Consider the following 17023-nt stretch of genomic DNA (forward strand, 5'->3'; position numbering starts at 1 on the left):
TATGAAGTTTTAAGAAAAAAGTCCACCTGTTCTAATTTATGAATACAGCATTACTGAATATATTACTAAATTGCACATTATATTATATTTTGTATATTATTTTTAATAACAATTATTATTATTATTATTATTATTATTATTATTATTATTATTATTATTAATGATATGTGTTTGAGAAAAAACGAGGGCAGATTTGGGTTTAGTTTACTTGCATCTGTGATTTAAAAACAATGGTAGTAATGTTTTAAGCACTCTAATTTACAAACAAACTTCATTTTAACGCCACTATTTTTTTTTTCAGTTTCATCCGTTCTACTTTTGACTAGAGTATTTGTATGTTATCTGTACAGTACAGAATACCGCAATTAACCAGTACTGAATGAAAAAGAAAGATGCCTTCACGTATGTATTTAACATTTTGGACAGCTGGGGGCGACAAAGTGCACAAAGTAGAACCTCTCCTCCTATTGGTTGGCTTAAAACCGGAAGTAATATGCCATTACTTTAGATCGGGCATGTTTTGACAGCTTGACATACGAGTTGGTCAGATTTATGGAGCTTGACTGATGGTCTGATGCATCCGCCGGTCGCTACGGGTCTTTCTGGTCTGTGTCAAGTCACTGAACATCTTTACGTGAGTAACGGCAGAGCGGCGAGTTGCGCCTCTCTGGTGAGTGCGAACAAAATAACATGCATCATAAACGTCACAGAGACCAAAAGCAGCAATGCAGCTTTCCACGGAATGGAGTACATCCACATTCCCTTGTCTGACTCACCATCCACACGCCTCGGCGACCACTTCGACGAGGTGGCAGATAAAGTACAGCACGTCGCGCAGAGTGGTGGTCGCACATTGGTGCACTGTAACGCCGGGGTGAGCCGCTCAGCTGCATTCTGCATGGCTTTTCTAGTCAAACACCGCGGTGTGACTCTGTTGGAGGCCCACGCTCGGCTCAAGACTTGTCGGCCCATAGCGAGGCCCAATAATGGTTTCTGGAAGCAATTGATTCACTATGAAGAGGAGCTTCGGGGGTGCACGTCTGTCCGGATGGTATCATCATCCATGGGAGAGATCCCTGATGTGTATGAAGAGGAGACCAGAAATATGATGCCACTCTGACAGCCTGCTGCTTCTCGTGTACTTTTCTTATTGTGAACTTGATCTACTTTTGCAAAATTCAAGAACTGCTTGGTTTTAATCAAGTGTAACATTATAAATCTAAATATTTCTACATGCTGCATTGTGCACTGTGGTTTCTGCAGAAATGTTCAGCTGGTTGTGCATTATTGTTCTCATATCAACTTCAGGCAGAAATAACCACGACCTACTTTATCTTCATGCTTCTCATTTCAACTTCAGGCATAACCACGACCTACTTTATTATTATGCTTCACATTGCAAGGTCTGTGATGTGGGGCTAAAGGGGGGAAAAAACTCCATCACAACTTTTAAAGATCATAAAACCCTTTATTTTTTGACAACAGGGTGTTTCAAACATTTTAGCCAGATATATTAAAAAGTATGGCCATACACAACCAGACAGACATTTCCTTCATAAATTATAACCGCTGCCATTTGAAAATGGTGTTCCTAGAATACAATGTCAAACTCAATCAAATACACTGAAACATTTTCCTATTTGGCACACAAGACTATCTTCTACATTATTTACCCCATCATTTGTTCTACCCCCCTTTTAAGCAATGCATTTGTTTTCTAAAAATAAATCAGTTAAATTTTCACTCAAGGCAGCAAATGGGAGAAATGCAGTTTCATTTACAACAGGATAGTCTTCCAACATCATCACCCAATACAGAACCAAAATCAAGCATTTTCAGGAACGAGCTATTTTGCCTTTTTTAGGATTAAAAAGGACCAAAATAAATCACATTGATTAGACACTTCAGTACTTCGACATTGCCGAGGGATTGGAAAATATCACTGATTTAAAGCGACGCAAGTCAATTCAATATTCTTCACATACTGCAATTAAAAGCACTTTCAACAAAGCAAAGATGAGTGTAAGGTTTTTGAGAACATCATTTTGCATTACTATTGGAAAAATTACCAAGGCTGCAGGTTTTATGACGTGATTTTAAAAATACTTTGTCATAACTTTGGGATAGCATATGCTTCAATCTGGATTTAAATGTATTCACGCATTATTGGGATGGTTTGAATCTTGACTAACTTATATTCACTCTGAGAATAAAAGGAAATCAGTAAATAGGAGGACCATATCTTATACAAGATGTTTGTTATTCACAGCATTTTATGGTAGCTAACTTGCTTCTGTACTCATTACAAATTTCAATGTTGGAATGTAAAAATATAAGAAAGGGGCAGCGCATAAACTCGCATTTTTGTCAGGTCTGAAACATTTTAATTTGATCAAATATTCATCAGTCTTGCTGCTTCTAGTCTTGGTGCTATCAATTATAAAAACACCAAACCAAATTCACCTCTCAGCATGGGAAAAAAAATCCTAAATATTTTTATTTACTTACCAAAGAATCTTAATTCTTGGCAAAGGATGCAAATTCATGGATATTTTAATAAGGTAGCTCTGGAGCATATTTAACAAGTAATAAAATATTTCATATTTCTTTACATGGAGTCATATTGTTTGGCTCAAAGTGCAATTAGAGTTGTACAAACAAAGCAAGTAAATAGCATGGGAAAACAAATAAAGCTCTCTCTCTCTCTCTCATAAGCTACTGAAATATCCTGAGTCTGGTTTCTCATAATTAAAGTGGAATACAGAAGACAGAGGTACAAACACCGCATGCATATTTCATCAACTATCACTATGTTTCACTGTCAATAAGGCAATCGTGTCATCATATGCATAGTCAAGCAATAAGCATCCATTTACAAAATAGAACATCTTCATGAGCCAAAATGTCAAGTCCGTTCAAATGCTCACTTCCTCTTACGCCATCCAACAGGACATTCAGTGTCTCAAGGCCACAGCATCTGATTACAACTGAGATAGGGAGAAACAAAACAAAAAAAATGTTTAATCAAATTAAAAAACAACAACCACCACCACCACCTTACCTGCTGTTCCAACTTTTGGTAGTCAGTAGATTTTGGTCGACGGTTGGATCTTGACCTCTTTCCTTCCAAAACAAATGCAATTATCTGGGGGATTGAAGCGAAACATTTTTTAGTATTGGATGGAAGTTAGAATTTATTTTTGTTGTATTGTGTGAAGTAGAAATACTTCCATGTGGTGCTTTTATGCCAATGTAGCTTATTGGAAAATAAGTGTGGAAAAAAAGATTTTACGAGGCCACGCACGTACCTTACGCTTGTTGTGGTAAGCGATGTAGAGCACGGCAACCACCACTGCCGTCGAAACGAGGTATGCAAAGAAATGACTACTTTCTATGTCGTCACTTCCGCCATACTGACGGTTGCCTCCTGTTTTCTTATTTGTACCTTCATCTCCAGATTTTCCATCCCTGTCAGGTTTTTCCACTTGTGTCGTCTTGCCCTGATTTGCGTTTGCTTTGTCCTCTGCATGCTCTTCTTCCGATTTGGCTTTTCCAGGCTCTACTTCCTGCTTGGTCTCCTTTGCGTCCTCTCCTTGTTCGTTCTCTCCTGGTTTTTCCTTTTCTGTGTTCTCTGTTGATTTATCTTCTTTTTCCGGATTTCCTTCTGATTCGTCGTCCGTTCCATGATTTCCTAGTTTCTCTTCTTTTGTGTGTTCTGCTGACTTGTCTTCCTGTTCAGCCTCCACTTCAGGTTCCACCTTGTTTCCAGGTTTTTCTGGTTTTAACCCCACGTCTCCTTCCGTTTTTGCCTCCTGTGGAAGCTCTACTTTAGTTTTTGCCTCCACGGCGGTCTCCCCTCCTGAATTTACAGGTTTGGTATGCTTCTCCGATTCATCTCCGGAGTTTGCATCCTTTTTGTGGTCGGCTAACTTTATATCCTCAGTGATCTTTTCTTTGGTCTCTGGAGCCCCCAGAGTTATTTTGCTCTTGGAAGCTTCTTTGGACAAATCGTTCTCTTTAACTGCTTCAGGCATCTGGTCTTGCACTGGCAAACCCTCATTATCCTTGTCCTTTGTCTCTTTCTGTGTGAGAGGTTGAGGCGGAATCTTTGACGCTAAGCCTTCCGGGGCCTTCTTTTCACGTGCGTTAACATCAGGCTGATCTTTCTGATCAGATCCGACCCTTTGATTGACTGATGCAACCGAGTCATGTTCATCCTTATCAGAAAGTGCTGTGGCGCCTACAAAAAAAGAATACAATGATTATTTCCCTTCAAAACCAAACAAGGAACCTAATCATAAATTTCAGGTTATCATGGAATCCTATTGCTGTCAATAGATCATGCCAATAAAATAAAGTATGCCTCGATTCCGTCTCCAAGAGCTTCAATAATATAGCGGTGTTTCCGAATTAGAATGAATTGTCTCCCACCATTTGTTTATTCTGCTCTGTGTGTGAGTCATGTATCTCCATCATAAAGGCCACAACAATATACTTCCACTCACTGCCAAGTGGCAACGATAAAAATAAAAATAAGCATACTTTTGAAGCTAGTCTGATACAATATGATTAGCTTCAATTACGTCCGTGGCACGGTTTTTCCCGCATCATAATCAATTGAACAGATGAGGTCATGTATACCGTTCCTTTTTTTCCCTATCGTCACTAATGCCCTGCTAATGGTTTAACTGATTTCTTGGGATAGGAGTCAACATCGTTGTCGGAGATTGATGGGGTAGCAGTTTCAATACACCTTTCTGAAATTAAACGTCAGTTCAAATATAAATTGAAGTTAATTGATGATGATATTCATCAAAGACACTGGTCTACACAGTTCCACATCAAATGCGGAAGGACATTAAAGTGCTTCCCCCCCCGCATCATCGTTACAGTTGAGTTTTGTGACATTATTATTGTGTCTTATGTGATACTCTTCTAATTCATATCACTGCCCTGCTGAGTTTAATTGAATAACAAAAACAATCACTTCAATCGACGAAAGATACAACACAATACAATGTTAACAACGACGCATACATGTAAAACGCCACTCACCTATCACCTTGGAGCAAAACACAACTGTAACACATAGCAAGAAAATAAACCTCATGGTTGTCAGCAATGGAAAAGCTAACGAGTGAAAATCCCCGTTGACAAATACAAGTGGACACCTCAGATTTGACAGCGTCAGAAGCACGTCTGCTTCTTTCTTCCGTGTACGCATCAGAGTCTTCTTCAGCGTTCCGCTTACACACATAATGCTCGTCACTGACATCGAGAGCCTGGAGGGAGGGAGGGAGCCAGAAGTTATGGAACTGATCATATTAAATTCCCCACTAGATGTCAGTGCTGTATCGTGAGGACTCCACTCTTGTTTTGCACAGCACCCTTTTCAAAAATGAAAACTTGTACAAAAAAGACAAGCATGGCCAATGATTTCAGGCACTGTGTTGTTTCAACGAGAAACTACCTTTAAAGTAACCATCATGTGTGTTTTTGTTTTTCATCATTTTCCTCACCTTTCCCAGAATGATTGCATCAAAATGTGTCTCCGTCTTCATTTTCCACATAAGTAGAGATCCTTGCATTTGACCTCCTGCCATTACTTTGAGGATGGCATGTTTGGGGGAGCAGAAATGCATGTGCAAGAATGCAGAATCACTCCCTAAAATGACTTACAAGTACATTGATAGTGTCTTTCCATGCCTAGCTAGCATCTGGAGGAGATCAGGTGAGTCATGAGTCTGAAGGCCATTTATTCATTCATCCCATTGCTAGACCAAGGGAGAGTGGATGCACATCATGAAAAATTATGTGATGGGGTACTCCCCGGATTGATCGCTAACATACCATAGAGCCCATATAGACAACCATTCACTCCTAGAATGGACAATTTAGAATCTTCACTTGACCTACCATGCATGTTTTTGGAGTGTGGGAGAAAACTATTGTACCTGGACCAAACCTACTTAGGTAGGCAAGGTTAGAGCGTGCACAAGGCCAGAGCCCGGATTCAAACCGACAACCTCGGAACGACAAGATGAATGTAATAACAGAGCATAACTATTTTCCATCCATCCATCTTCTATACCACTTGTCCCCACGGGGGTCGCGGGCACACTGGAGCCTATCCCAGCAGTCATCAGGCAGCAGGCTGGGGACACACTGAACTGGTTGCCAGCCAATCGCAGGGCCATAACTATTATATTCAACAATTGATATTCCTGTTGGTGTTTGATAGAAGGAGGCACACACTGTATGGGCTAAAAATAAAATTATATTTTCGGCAATTTAAGTGATACAAGATAACATACGAAAAAGTATTCAAGTTTCCCACTGAATACCTTTAAGGCATCCTATAAATAAATGTATGCTAGAGTAATAGTAAGAAATGAGATAAGATCCATCTTCTAATGTTAATTTAAGGTATTTTACATCTCAGCGTGGTGTCAGGGATCTTGGGTCTTGTAATGAATATGTCTTAATTGTGCTATTTGACATTTGAAAAGTCCAATAATCCCTCTCATTCTTGACAAACATTAGCATTTCCATCTATGAGGTCAAATCGGTATGAATAATACATTAACAAGGTTCTTAAGCTCACTACCAGCCATACATAGCTCCACAAAGGCAGAAGCCGAGTCTTGCTAAGCGCAGAGATGCTCACAGTAAAAAAATGCTATTTGAAAAGGGATGTGTTGACCTGATGAAGATCACATCGATTTATGACCAATTTATGCAGAAATATGTGTGAATTTCATAGGGTTCACATATTTCTTCTTGCACATTCAATTTAAAAAACAATGTCAGTTCTTTTAAAATCAAATAGTGCTACAAACTACAACGGCCACAGTAAATATGTTGCAAAACACTTCTTTGACCAGATAAAGCAGTCAGTTACATTGATGCAGCTCTTATATTGAATTTCTTTCACTTGTGCTGTTGTCGCCAATGTTATTACCTTTGAGATGATGAACAGTCTGAAATAAGCGGCATATTTTGAGTTCCTTCTTATAATATCATAATAAGGGTGCCTCCGGCTTAGTCGGCTCCATGTGTGGCCTTGGGGAGACATGAGTTGCTGACTGTTTTGACAACTCGTTACCTATGATTTAAGTGACATATTGTGAGGTTTAAGTGACAGGCTTAGAGTCAGCTGCTGTGGCATCACGTTTCGGCCTTGAGTAAAAGATTGCAAAAACATGTTGGAATTTTTTATGGCTGCTATTTGTTTGTAACTAAACAAAAAGGATTGGTATTTTTTTTATTTTTTTTTTATTTTAACAGGCTCAGTAGTAACCGATATTATATATTACATTATCTAATCTAATACAAGAGCTGTATTAATCAATTATACGTTTACATGAACAATGTTCTGTTTTGACACTTTTTACTCTTAATTTCAACTTTTAATTTAGCAATATATTTATTATTGTCATTTGTACTACTGTAGAACTGCTTTAGTAAAGCTTTCTGGGAGGTTTTTCTAGTGTATGTGTGACTCTTGTAGGAAACTAGCACATTTCACACACTTTCATTATGATATTGTGCAGTTTGGCAATTCATATACGTATTTGTAATAGTATATTTTGTTCTTTTATAATGCTCTTATTGGATCACATTAGATTGCACAGTTCTCCACTTACAACCTTGGTATATTATTTATCATAACAATCTCTGCTTTCATTGGCAACACATTTATTGGGTCGATTTTCCAGCCCTTAAGTACTCCACTAGATGTTACTGATGTATCCAAGCAAAGATGTTGGGGGGGGGCATCAGTGTTTGTCCAGGTCAGTCCCCACACTCCAACATAATTGGCCCATCTCTGGCATAACACTTCATCTCCAAAGGCACCAAAGACTGTAACCTACCTTGTGTGTTTTTCACTAATTGAAATGCCTAATGAGGTCCCAAGGGCTACAACCCATTACCTCTGAATTAATTAAAGCCTAAGCTGCTTGCCAAATGGTGAATAAAGATGCAGTAAAAGTGCAAGAGGAAAAGAGATCCCAAGCAGGTTTCACTGTGCTGGGTTGACCTCCTTTTTTGTCATTGATATGGGACACTATATGTTGAGAATGAGCAGATGTTCATTATTATTTTATTTGTGTTTACTTCAGGCTTAAGTTTTTGTCAGCCTGGTGCAGGTTCTCATTATCCAATGTGATTTGCCTAATTGTGCTTTATTAAACATTAAACCTTGTGGCAGCTTCAGCGAGATTTGTATTTCCAGTTTCAAACAAACAATATTGTTCTAGACCATCATTTCATTTAAGTCTGAGTTTCATATAACACTTCTGAATAAAGCTTTTATTGTGGTCACGAGAGTATTAATCACGACCACGTCACAGTATAAATATAAATTTGATCAAACGCATTGACTAAAATGAAAAACAGGAAACATTTTCTGTAAGAAACAATTTCAAATGTTTATTTAACATGTCAAAGAAGGGGCACACACGTGAATTGAAAATAGGGCTGCAAAATTATTGGCCAGCGCAAGAACAAAACAATGCTAACATTAATCAGATTTTGGCTACAAAGAATATGTGTTTTTGTTCGATTTTTGTTTTTATAAAGAAACTCTATGTACATTGGTTCTTTTATACAAGAGGTTTGTTGGATAAATGCATCAAAACAAAAGCGGTTCTGCAGTGAACTTTACAAAAAATACATTTTATTTCATTAAGGGATCTAGAAAAGGAGACAGTCAAATATTGACCAATATTTCTTCCTTTTCTTTATTGAGAAAAAAGGTTGCTTTACTACCTATCTTAAAGAGAAGCAATATACAGCTTAAAGAGAAAGTTAACACCCCCAAAATTCTTCACAATAATGTACATGCCCCCACTTGTCTGTGCACAGCATTCTGATTTATATTGTATTTGTGGAATATGAGTCAAGCAGCAAAATTCATCAGCGGCCAGCCATTTTGCCTCTTTCTGTCAACTGAAAATCACAGTTACCATGAGACGGTGATGTCATTTTCAATCGACAGAATGGCCGCCCCCTTGAGACGGATAAAAACTGGTGGATTTTGCCTGTTTAATTCATATTCCACAAACAAAACATTGATAAGAAGATCCTGTTTGGACTAGATGGGCTGCACATAACATATTATTACAAAAATGGTGTTGACTTCCTCTTTAGAAATGGTAGAAAATGTGTTTTTGCAGATTTATTCAGTTGGTTTGGTAACCAAGGACAAGGGCTGCGATTGGAACAGGGCATGGTGGGGGTGAAGGGCTGCCTGATGGAAAGGCGAGGGGGGTGAGAGCATGGAAGGATGCAGAGATGTGAAGGGGATCGGCCGGGTCAGAATGGGTGTAGTCGACTGGCTACCGGATGTACCGATTGGGATAGAAATGGTCGGCTGTGAGGAAGAAGATGAGGAGGCGGAAGATGATCCTCCCGAAGCTTTTCCAAGTACAGAGAAGTGGTGGTGCATGCGCCCCTCTGGTTTGGTGGTGAGCGATAGCGGCTGGGCCTGCTCTGAGTGAGTGGCTGCAGGAGCGGCCGGGGAGGCCAGCGCTGCGGAGGGGGTGGCCGGTGAATCCAACATGCTTCCGTGGGAAGATGCTGGGCTGTCGCACATCTTCTCTGAAGGCAGGTACTGAACGCACTGTTTCTTGCTTCTTATTGAGAAGTCTGACAAACACAAAGGAGAGATGGAAGCATTTGAATAACGGATGTGAGGCTGGCTTGAAAAACGTCCCTCAGAGACAGAAGTCAACGAGTGATTATTAAAACAGTGGGGATGGAAGCAATGAAAATGTTCACCTTGCATAGTGAAAAATGTTAAATACTCAACGGGTTTACATGAATGGTGAAAAAAAAAAAAATGTAGAGGGCCCTTAGAGTTTAGGCAACTTATATTTGTTGTACAACAGCAGACATACCTGCCACTATTGACACTGTACCTCATAAGCTGCTTGTCAAAGTATAGATTGAAGAAAGTAGTGTTAGAGAAGAAAATGGACAAAACAAAAGTATATACAGAGTATTCATTGCACTTGAGCTTTGTTACATATTGAACTATAAGTGAGAGATTCATTACCTTCTGGTTTTGACTCTGGTTTATTATCCCTCTTCCTCTTTTTCCGTTTTCCCTGCACACACACACACGAAAAAAAAAGGGTTTAATGTGCACAGCTCCACTTTGATTCAAAACAATGAGATCATATGAAATGGTCCTACTCACGTAGTTATCTCGTGCTGACCATCCAGGGTAGAGCTGGGAGTGCAGTTGCCGCTCTTTTCTAGCCAGCTCGTAGTATTTGGCTTGTTCCTCTCTTGACAGGGAATGCCACTGTGGAGAAAAACGTACTTCAAAGGTTCAGTCAAACATCCCAGTGGACAAAAGATAAAACACATCGTACCTCTGTCGTGGGCCACTTACCCGTCTTCCGAGGATCTGGTTGATGGCAGCACTCTCCTTCAGAGTGCACTCTGCCACTACTTTGGCTCTCATCTCCTTCATATACAACATGAAAGCATTCAGAGGCTTTTTGATATGAGGCTTCTTGTCCTCTTCTTTCTTGGGAGGGATGGGAGATTTCCTGCTGATCCGAGACGTTGGAGAGATGATGTTCATAAAGTTGATTGCTACAGCAAACGCTGGGTAGGATTTCAATTCGGAAAGCTACTTCATCTTACGCATGCATCGATGGGGTAGTGTTGTCACTGTTGGGCTCTTGCTTGATAGCGGGCGACACAATGGCAGGATGGGGAATGCCGGTCTGGTGGAGGCTGTGTGGCGGAGGAGTCACCATGTGAGGGGAGAAACGACTGGACACCAAGCTAGAGACAAAAAGGGGAGGGGAGTAAAACAAAACAAAAAAAAAAGTCCATGAACTCTACATTCAGAGATTGCACCGTCTCGCCTTTGAAACTCTCGTCTGTCTAGACGACAATCGTACGGTTACATACTTGCTTTTTTTTTTTTGTTCAAATAAAGACTTTTTCAAAAGACCCTTTTATTCAGGAATAGCTAGAGAAAGCAAAGTGTGTTGCTACCATGGTCACAGCATGGCCGTGACACCTGAAACCACTTTCCTTGCCACGTTCCAGACCAGGGAGAGTGTTCTTTTAACGACCTTCCACATAGAACAGAACACCTTTTTAAAGTATCTTTCACTTTTTCCCAATGCTTTATACAATGAATGTCTGTGGGAGAAATTAGGCATCATGACCCAACTATCACGAGGGCCTGTTAGATTGGACAATTCCTCGGTTTTAAATCTTTTAGTAAAGTTGCATGTATCATGGCAGACACTACAATGAAGCCTTGTTTCCCTCCTTAGTTGGATGCAGAATCAGCAGCTTTTCTTTAAAATGCACACTGACTGAGTCAGCTATAGCCTAAATATGGAAGTTGATTCAGTGGTTTGGAACAGATCTGGTGAAATTTACTATTGGACAAAATACAAATTGTATACTCATGAACTGTTTAAGTGAATTGTGTACTGTGCCAAGATATGCTGTATATTAATCCAATACCGCACAAAATAACTCAGCGTGTTTTTTTTTTTTTTTTTATAATGACTGAGCCATGGTTTTCTCACTGTGAGTGCTTCTTTGACCGAGGCCACATATTCTTTAGAAACCAGCACAATACCGGTCTACCATATTTAGGGCTGTGTTGGATAATTGGATAATTTGGTGGCAGAAGGTCGTCTGCGCTCGGTGAAAAAAAAAAAAGCAGCCGCACCTATTAATTTTGTCGTTGTTCAGTCACAAATAAAACATTAAAAAAAAACTTAAGGCTTCTAATACTACTATAGTTAGCAGTTTTCATTTTCTTTGGAGCCATTACGAGGGATAATTTGAGTAAAAAATAAAGATAACTGCAATATGTGTCATATTGAGCCAATGATGTTTATGTGGCACAAGAAAAAGTACAACTAAGACTGAGACGGATCAAGAACCAAAAATAGTTTGTGAACCAAGGTAATTGTTTATCAAAAACCTAAGTCATTAACCAAATGACGGGAAAGTGGAAGTGTTGCTGAACTTGGGTCACTCACCTGGACATGGATGCATTCATAGCTAATGCTGGATAGGGGTGACGGAATCCCCCAGGAGGGATGGAGTACATGTGCTGGCCCTGCCTGGGAGATAGGAGAATGTGAGGTGGATCACACACAGCTGACAGCAAGCCTAGCAGAACTAATCCCCAACTCATCAACTCAAATCCCCTGCTTGTGGAAAAGCACCATAGCAAATGATTCCTTGAATCCTACAATATTTCAGAATTGTTGCTATTTTCCTGTGAGTAACCGATAACTCATCACAAGTATTTGGAGTCGAAAGCATTTTTTGTTTTTTCACTGTAGATAAATATTCCACTTAAGTTTCTGTTATTTCTTTTTAGAGTGGTAAAAAAAAAAACTTACTGTGGCATGAGCCAGCCTAACGGGTGGGCAATAGAACCAACTGCACCAGGAGACAAGGGGTAGTATGGAGACAGTTCTGATGGGTGAGGTGTCCGAGGAATACCTATACATGTCACAGACAAATAAAAAAAAAACAGGCTTTTAAAATGAGCGCAGAGCATACTTTAGTGAGACATTATTCTCAAACAGAATTTAATGCGTGGAAAAAATGTACCCTTCACTACGCATGGTAGTGGAATTGACAATTGATTCCAACAATAACCACTTCATTCACCAATTAATGACATTACTTTCATTCATGATGCATTACCTGTCTTTGGGTCAAGTATTTCCGGAGAGAGGTGTGACGGTGGCGTGCCAGGCGAGAAGTGTTCATTGCTGTATGTGATGAGGGGGGTCAGCGGGTGAACATGGTGGGCATGCTGCACCACTGGAACTTTATTTGACTGTTGATTGAAGAAAAAGAAAAAGAATAGGCAACGTTTAGGAGGTGATCACTGGCTAGGGTAATATTTCTGTTTATCCACAAAACATTTCACCAGTTGACTATTGTTTAATCAAAGGAATAGGTCTTCATTTGTGAAAGGCCTTCATGCTCTCAGCATGTGTATGCTCTGACCGTTCCTCTGATGCAATCTGGATCAGGACCAAAGAACACTTAAAGAGTCTTGCAGACGCATGCCAAGACCATTACAGTCATTTAGCAAAGGAAAGAACTGTTTGTTCAGTCCAACTAGAAAAACAACAGCACCACCGTGTCCAAATGTCACACTGGTAACCCACAATCAGGCTAAAGTAAACTTAATGCCGGTAAACAAGTGGAGACATCATCTCCCACTCAGTCTGACGGTAGTAAGTTGACGGACATGTGGGAAATTGACACAAATGGTTAGATTACACTGGCACACTGTGCTACGTATGACTCTAATCTCACAAAAACACCCCAAGTTCCTCGTGGAGAACTGCAAATCCTGAGATAAAACCTGCCTGTACTAGAGCATGGTTCTTTTTAGCACAAACGATGCATCCCAATAAAAAAATGGGCATTTTTTTGACAAAACTTTGGACTGGCGTTGGCACTCCAAATGAGGATGAAGCTAATAACAACCAGTCTCTACTTTCATTAGGCAACGCTCAGCCTAGCAGTCATTTCCCTCTGGCTGCCTGCTGAATAGAGCACTTGTTGGCTCAACTTGTCACATGGGAGGGTCAAGGGGTGGGGAGGGGGGAAGGGGGTGGGGGGAGAAAAGAGTCTTGTTCATCCAGACTAACCTTTCTTCAATATCCCTCCCCACCCCCTTCCCAACCTCTCGTCTCTCCAACGTGGTCTGGAAGGGAACAAGGTTTGCATTGAACCATTTGTACACGCTCTTACTTCACGTTGCTTCGAATTGTTCCAAATCTCAGCCACGCCATTTTTTCTTGCTTTTTTTTTTTTTTTTTGAAGGAGGGCCCTGCCGTTTCCTCCTTTTAAATCTTAAACAAATTGGTTTCTGCAATGTCTAAAGGATACATTGATTCTGGTGATGCCAGATGGAGAAAGGAAAATATTTGCTGTTGTTCAACATGGCTATATTAAGCTCACTTTGCTCAAGGATTTTCGAGTTTCCGCAAACCCAAAGCATTTAAGGGCAACGTTTACTTACTAAAAATATTTTTACCCCCTAAAACTAAGAGGAAGCTTTGATGACGCTTCAAGCCAGAATTATTGTGGACTTGCTTGGTTGGAATCCCAGGTTCCCACATGTCATGTATATTTGAGTTGTGCTTTGTTGTTCTACTTATGTACGATATGCTGGAATTTTCCCTATATTGTGAGGGCTGTTTGAGACCTCTAGACCTGGGTGCCAACACATTTTGGGAAGCAGTTCAGTAAGAATTTGAAATGCTGCCTATTAATAATTCATTGGCTGGAATACGCCAATACTGTGCTCTAAACATATCTTGGAGTTTGAAAGCACGACTTTCAACTGCAAACTGTCTTTGAGTTCAGCCTGACAAAATGACCGAGCTATCGCAACCTGTTTTTTTATGGGATACATGAATTCAGTCATTTGTTTCCATCTAAACCTTTTCATCCAAATCGCATTGGTACAACAACAACAACAAAAGGAAGATGAATGACTTAATCATAGCTCAAACTTGAACAATAATGGCTTCATTGACTTTATTTGTGCAAAGTACAAATTAATAATACTTCAGCTTATGTCAGCTTCATATAGCAGTACTCATGACCCACATGCAAAGTGTACTAAGGAAACCACATATAACACGAGCTGTGTTTTACCTCTAAACAACATCTACATGGTAGGACACATAACAAACAACCTGAAACCAGATGGTATTGACAATGGCAGATAGAAACCATGCTCTTTACATAGACGTGCTTTCTACAAACAAGATGGCAGTGGCGCATACCTTTAAGCTGGTGTTTAAAAACAGCAAGGACTGCTCTTGTAGTGATAGTAACAGGAAGTTTTAATAGGGGGGAAAAAAAGCAAACAGAAAAGGAGCCAGTGCAGAGAAAATCGATGTGTCTCAACCTGAAAAGTTCTGACGCTTAACTAAAAAGGCCAAGGTGGCAGTACCTCGCTTGGCTGTCCAACTTGGAATGGCGCTAAGAAAAGCACAGTCCTTCGTCGATGTGGGTGGAGGGGTGGATTTCATTCAAGCAAACATGTTTTTGGATCCTGCACATCTGAATTGAATTACTAGGCAAACAGCCGATGGGGAAGAGAGCTCAGAACAAACTGAATAACCCTGCAGCAGCTTTGTGTGTCTTTATGCTTGGCGATTCTGGGTGGGAGGCTCAGAGGCCTTTCAAAACTCCAGGAAAGACAGGGTGAAAAGAATGCCTGGCATGCTGAGCAATCCAAGCCTTGTTTGTCAACGCCAACAGGAAGCGGACGTGAGAGGGAGACCGACCGTGTCCTATGTCTTTAAAATCAACCGCTACAAATACTGCCATTCGTCAAAGACAACGCGTGTTTTACGTCTGGTCATTGCCTCTGAAAAGGTCAATGGCAGCAATATTCCAGGGTTAGAATAATAAAGAGCAGAGCGGCATCATATTACCGCAGTCGCCAAGTCGTGGTGTGAAAATCCGCAAGGGTCATTAAATTAAGAGGGGCACGCACAATCAGCACAGAATCTGCGATACACTAATCATCTCAATTTGTTTGCCTAACACATTTCATATTAACAAATGTTAACATGTATTCTGCATACATTTGAACTAAAAAAAATAACTTGTATAATTTTGACTCAAATACAATGGCCAGGTCTTTCTTTTTTAAAATAGACTAAAGATCAGTATTTAGTTCATTTCTGCTAATGTCTTTGATTTCATGATGGATCCTATTTTTTTCCACCCTGAATGATGCAAGTCAAGAGATTCTCCACAGAACTGTTGAAAGTGTGTTACACTTTAATAATAATTAGAGGTGCGACAAAAACGATTAATCAATTAGATATTGTTTTGTTTAAATAGTCTACATCCCTGGAATTTCAACCTCTCAACAGTAGATATTCTCAAATTTGTGTAATTTTGTAAATGTCCCAGTTTGGACTATAGGGAGAGAAATTAAAATGTTTTTTTTTTTTTTTTCAAATCCGATTTACAAACCTGATTCAATTATTTATAAAATATTTGTTAATTGCAGACCTAATTACAAAAATAAAAATCTGTCAATAATAAAAGTAATCATAATCTGTCTAATTTATATAACTTTTCTGTCTGGACATTCAAATACACATGACACTACGTTAAAAATGAAACAAAAAGAGTCCATGCTGTGGTCAGAACACAGAGATGGACGGGCCGCTGTCCAGCTGAGGCTGCTACAGTTGAATGAGAAAATTGGAGCAGGCTAAACTAACATGGCAGGTGGCAAAGAGTCAAAGGTACAGCGAGGATAACCACAACATGGTATCTGAAATGAAAGCTAACCACACCGACAAGTGAAAACCTGCCCGGGTTGCATCTTCAGCCACCGTTAAAAACAAAAAGAAGAATGAATCACACTTCTTAAATCATAGTTGAGCCTAAAGAATATGCAAATGCAGATAAGCATAGACGACATCAGAAGATTGCTACTCTTGACTTTATCACTTCATCACTCGAAGTAATTGCTGACTAAATGACATGACATGTTGACAGGACGAACCATGTCTCTTACTGGTATTTGGCACTCGTAAAAACGCTAACAATAAGTCAATTCTTGCATCAATGTCAAGTGATTTGACTTGTGATCTGATAAGCATCTGGAGGTCAGATACTGGGTCAGTTTTACACCGTTGAAGTAGATTCCACTACTCGAGTATAACAGCAGAGGGCACCGACAAAGAGGAGAGGCCTTTTATACGAAACATGACCTCAATGTCCACCCAAATCAATGTGTTTTTGAAAATGATGCACGAGTAATTTATACAGCAGCACCTCCACTCTTCAAGTCCACTGATTGGATAACAAGTTCCCTGTACTGCATCACCTGGCCCTGCGGCACATTTGATGGATTATTCATAAAGAAGCAGCCAGTTGAACACAAAGACTTATGAGGACTTTTGGGGTTTGTGCGTTGTTTGCCTAGCGCCTGTCTAGTAGAAACATGATTCCCTTTAGCCCA

General features: G+C 39.9%; 3 protein-coding genes across 4 annotated transcripts in view; 1 reads left to right on the plus strand and 2 right to left on the minus strand.

Moving 5' to 3' along the window:
* Positions 1-461: 461 nt before the first annotated feature.
* Positions 462-1795, plus strand: LOC147057953 (dual specificity protein phosphatase 18). The gene has a single exon (XM_085910444.1). It carries the CDS (start codon positions 575-577, stop codon positions 1118-1120), a length of 546 nt encoding a protein of 181 aa, XP_085766570.1. The 5' UTR covers positions 462-574; the 3' UTR covers positions 1121-1795.
* Positions 1796-2361: 566 nt separating this feature from the next.
* Positions 2362-5280, minus strand: tgoln2 (trans-golgi network protein 2). Its single transcript, XM_085910443.1, has 4 exons — positions 5056-5280; positions 3309-4240; positions 3062-3145; positions 2362-2987 (listed from the first exon to the last, which is right to left on the minus strand). The coding sequence occupies exons 1-4, from the start codon at positions 5273-5275 to the stop codon at positions 2982-2984; spliced, it is 1242 nt and encodes a 413-aa protein (XP_085766569.1). The 5' UTR covers positions 5276-5280; the 3' UTR covers positions 2362-2981.
* A 3126-nt stretch (positions 5281-8406) lies between these two features.
* tcf7l1b (transcription factor 7 like 1b) overlaps positions 8407-17023 on the minus strand; it is a 30562-nt gene continuing 21945 nt past the window's right edge. Inside the window, exons 5-12 of one of the 2 annotated variants that reach the window (XM_085909416.1) lie at positions 12709-12844; positions 12399-12501; positions 12030-12113; positions 10660-10803; positions 10403-10562; positions 10205-10312; positions 10061-10112; positions 8407-9651 (exon numbers count right to left, since the gene is read on the minus strand). In XM_085909416.1, the coding sequence (XP_085765542.1) occupies positions 9182-9651; positions 10061-10112; positions 10205-10312; positions 10403-10562; positions 10660-10803; positions 12030-12113; positions 12399-12501; positions 12709-12844 (1257 nt within the window). In that variant the 3' untranslated portion in view covers positions 8407-9181. Of the gene's footprint in view, positions 9652-10060; positions 10113-10204; positions 10313-10402; positions 10566-10659; positions 10804-12029; positions 12114-12398; positions 12502-12708; positions 12845-17023 lie in introns of both variants that reach the window. The other variant, XM_085909415.1, reaches the window with a different exon arrangement.

Source organism: Syngnathus leptorhynchus, chromosome 4 (genome assembly GCF_054491065.1).
Source record: "Syngnathus leptorhynchus isolate UIUO chromosome 4, UIUO_Slep, whole genome shotgun sequence".
In the NCBI taxonomy this organism is placed as follows: Eukaryota; Metazoa; Chordata; class Actinopteri; order Syngnathiformes; family Syngnathidae; genus Syngnathus; species Syngnathus leptorhynchus.

Excerpts from the sequence above, each read along its gene's own strand:
- LOC147057953 (XM_085910444.1), top strand. The coding sequence starts at position 575 with ATGCATCCGCCGGTCGCTACGGGTCTTTCTGGTCTGTGTCAAGTCACT.
- tgoln2 (XM_085910443.1), bottom strand. The coding sequence starts at position 5,275 with ATGTCAGTGACGAGCATTATGTGTGTAAGCGGAACGCTGAAGAAGACT. Across the intron at positions 4,241-5,055 it reads GTTTTGCTCCAAGGTGATAG|GCGCCACAGCACTTTCTGAT; the intron begins GTGAGTGGCGTT and ends CTTTTTTTGTAG. Across the intron at positions 3,146-3,308 it reads CTTACCACAACAAGCGTAAG|ATAATTGCATTTGTTTTGGA; the intron begins GTACGTGCGTGG and ends TCAATCCCCCAG.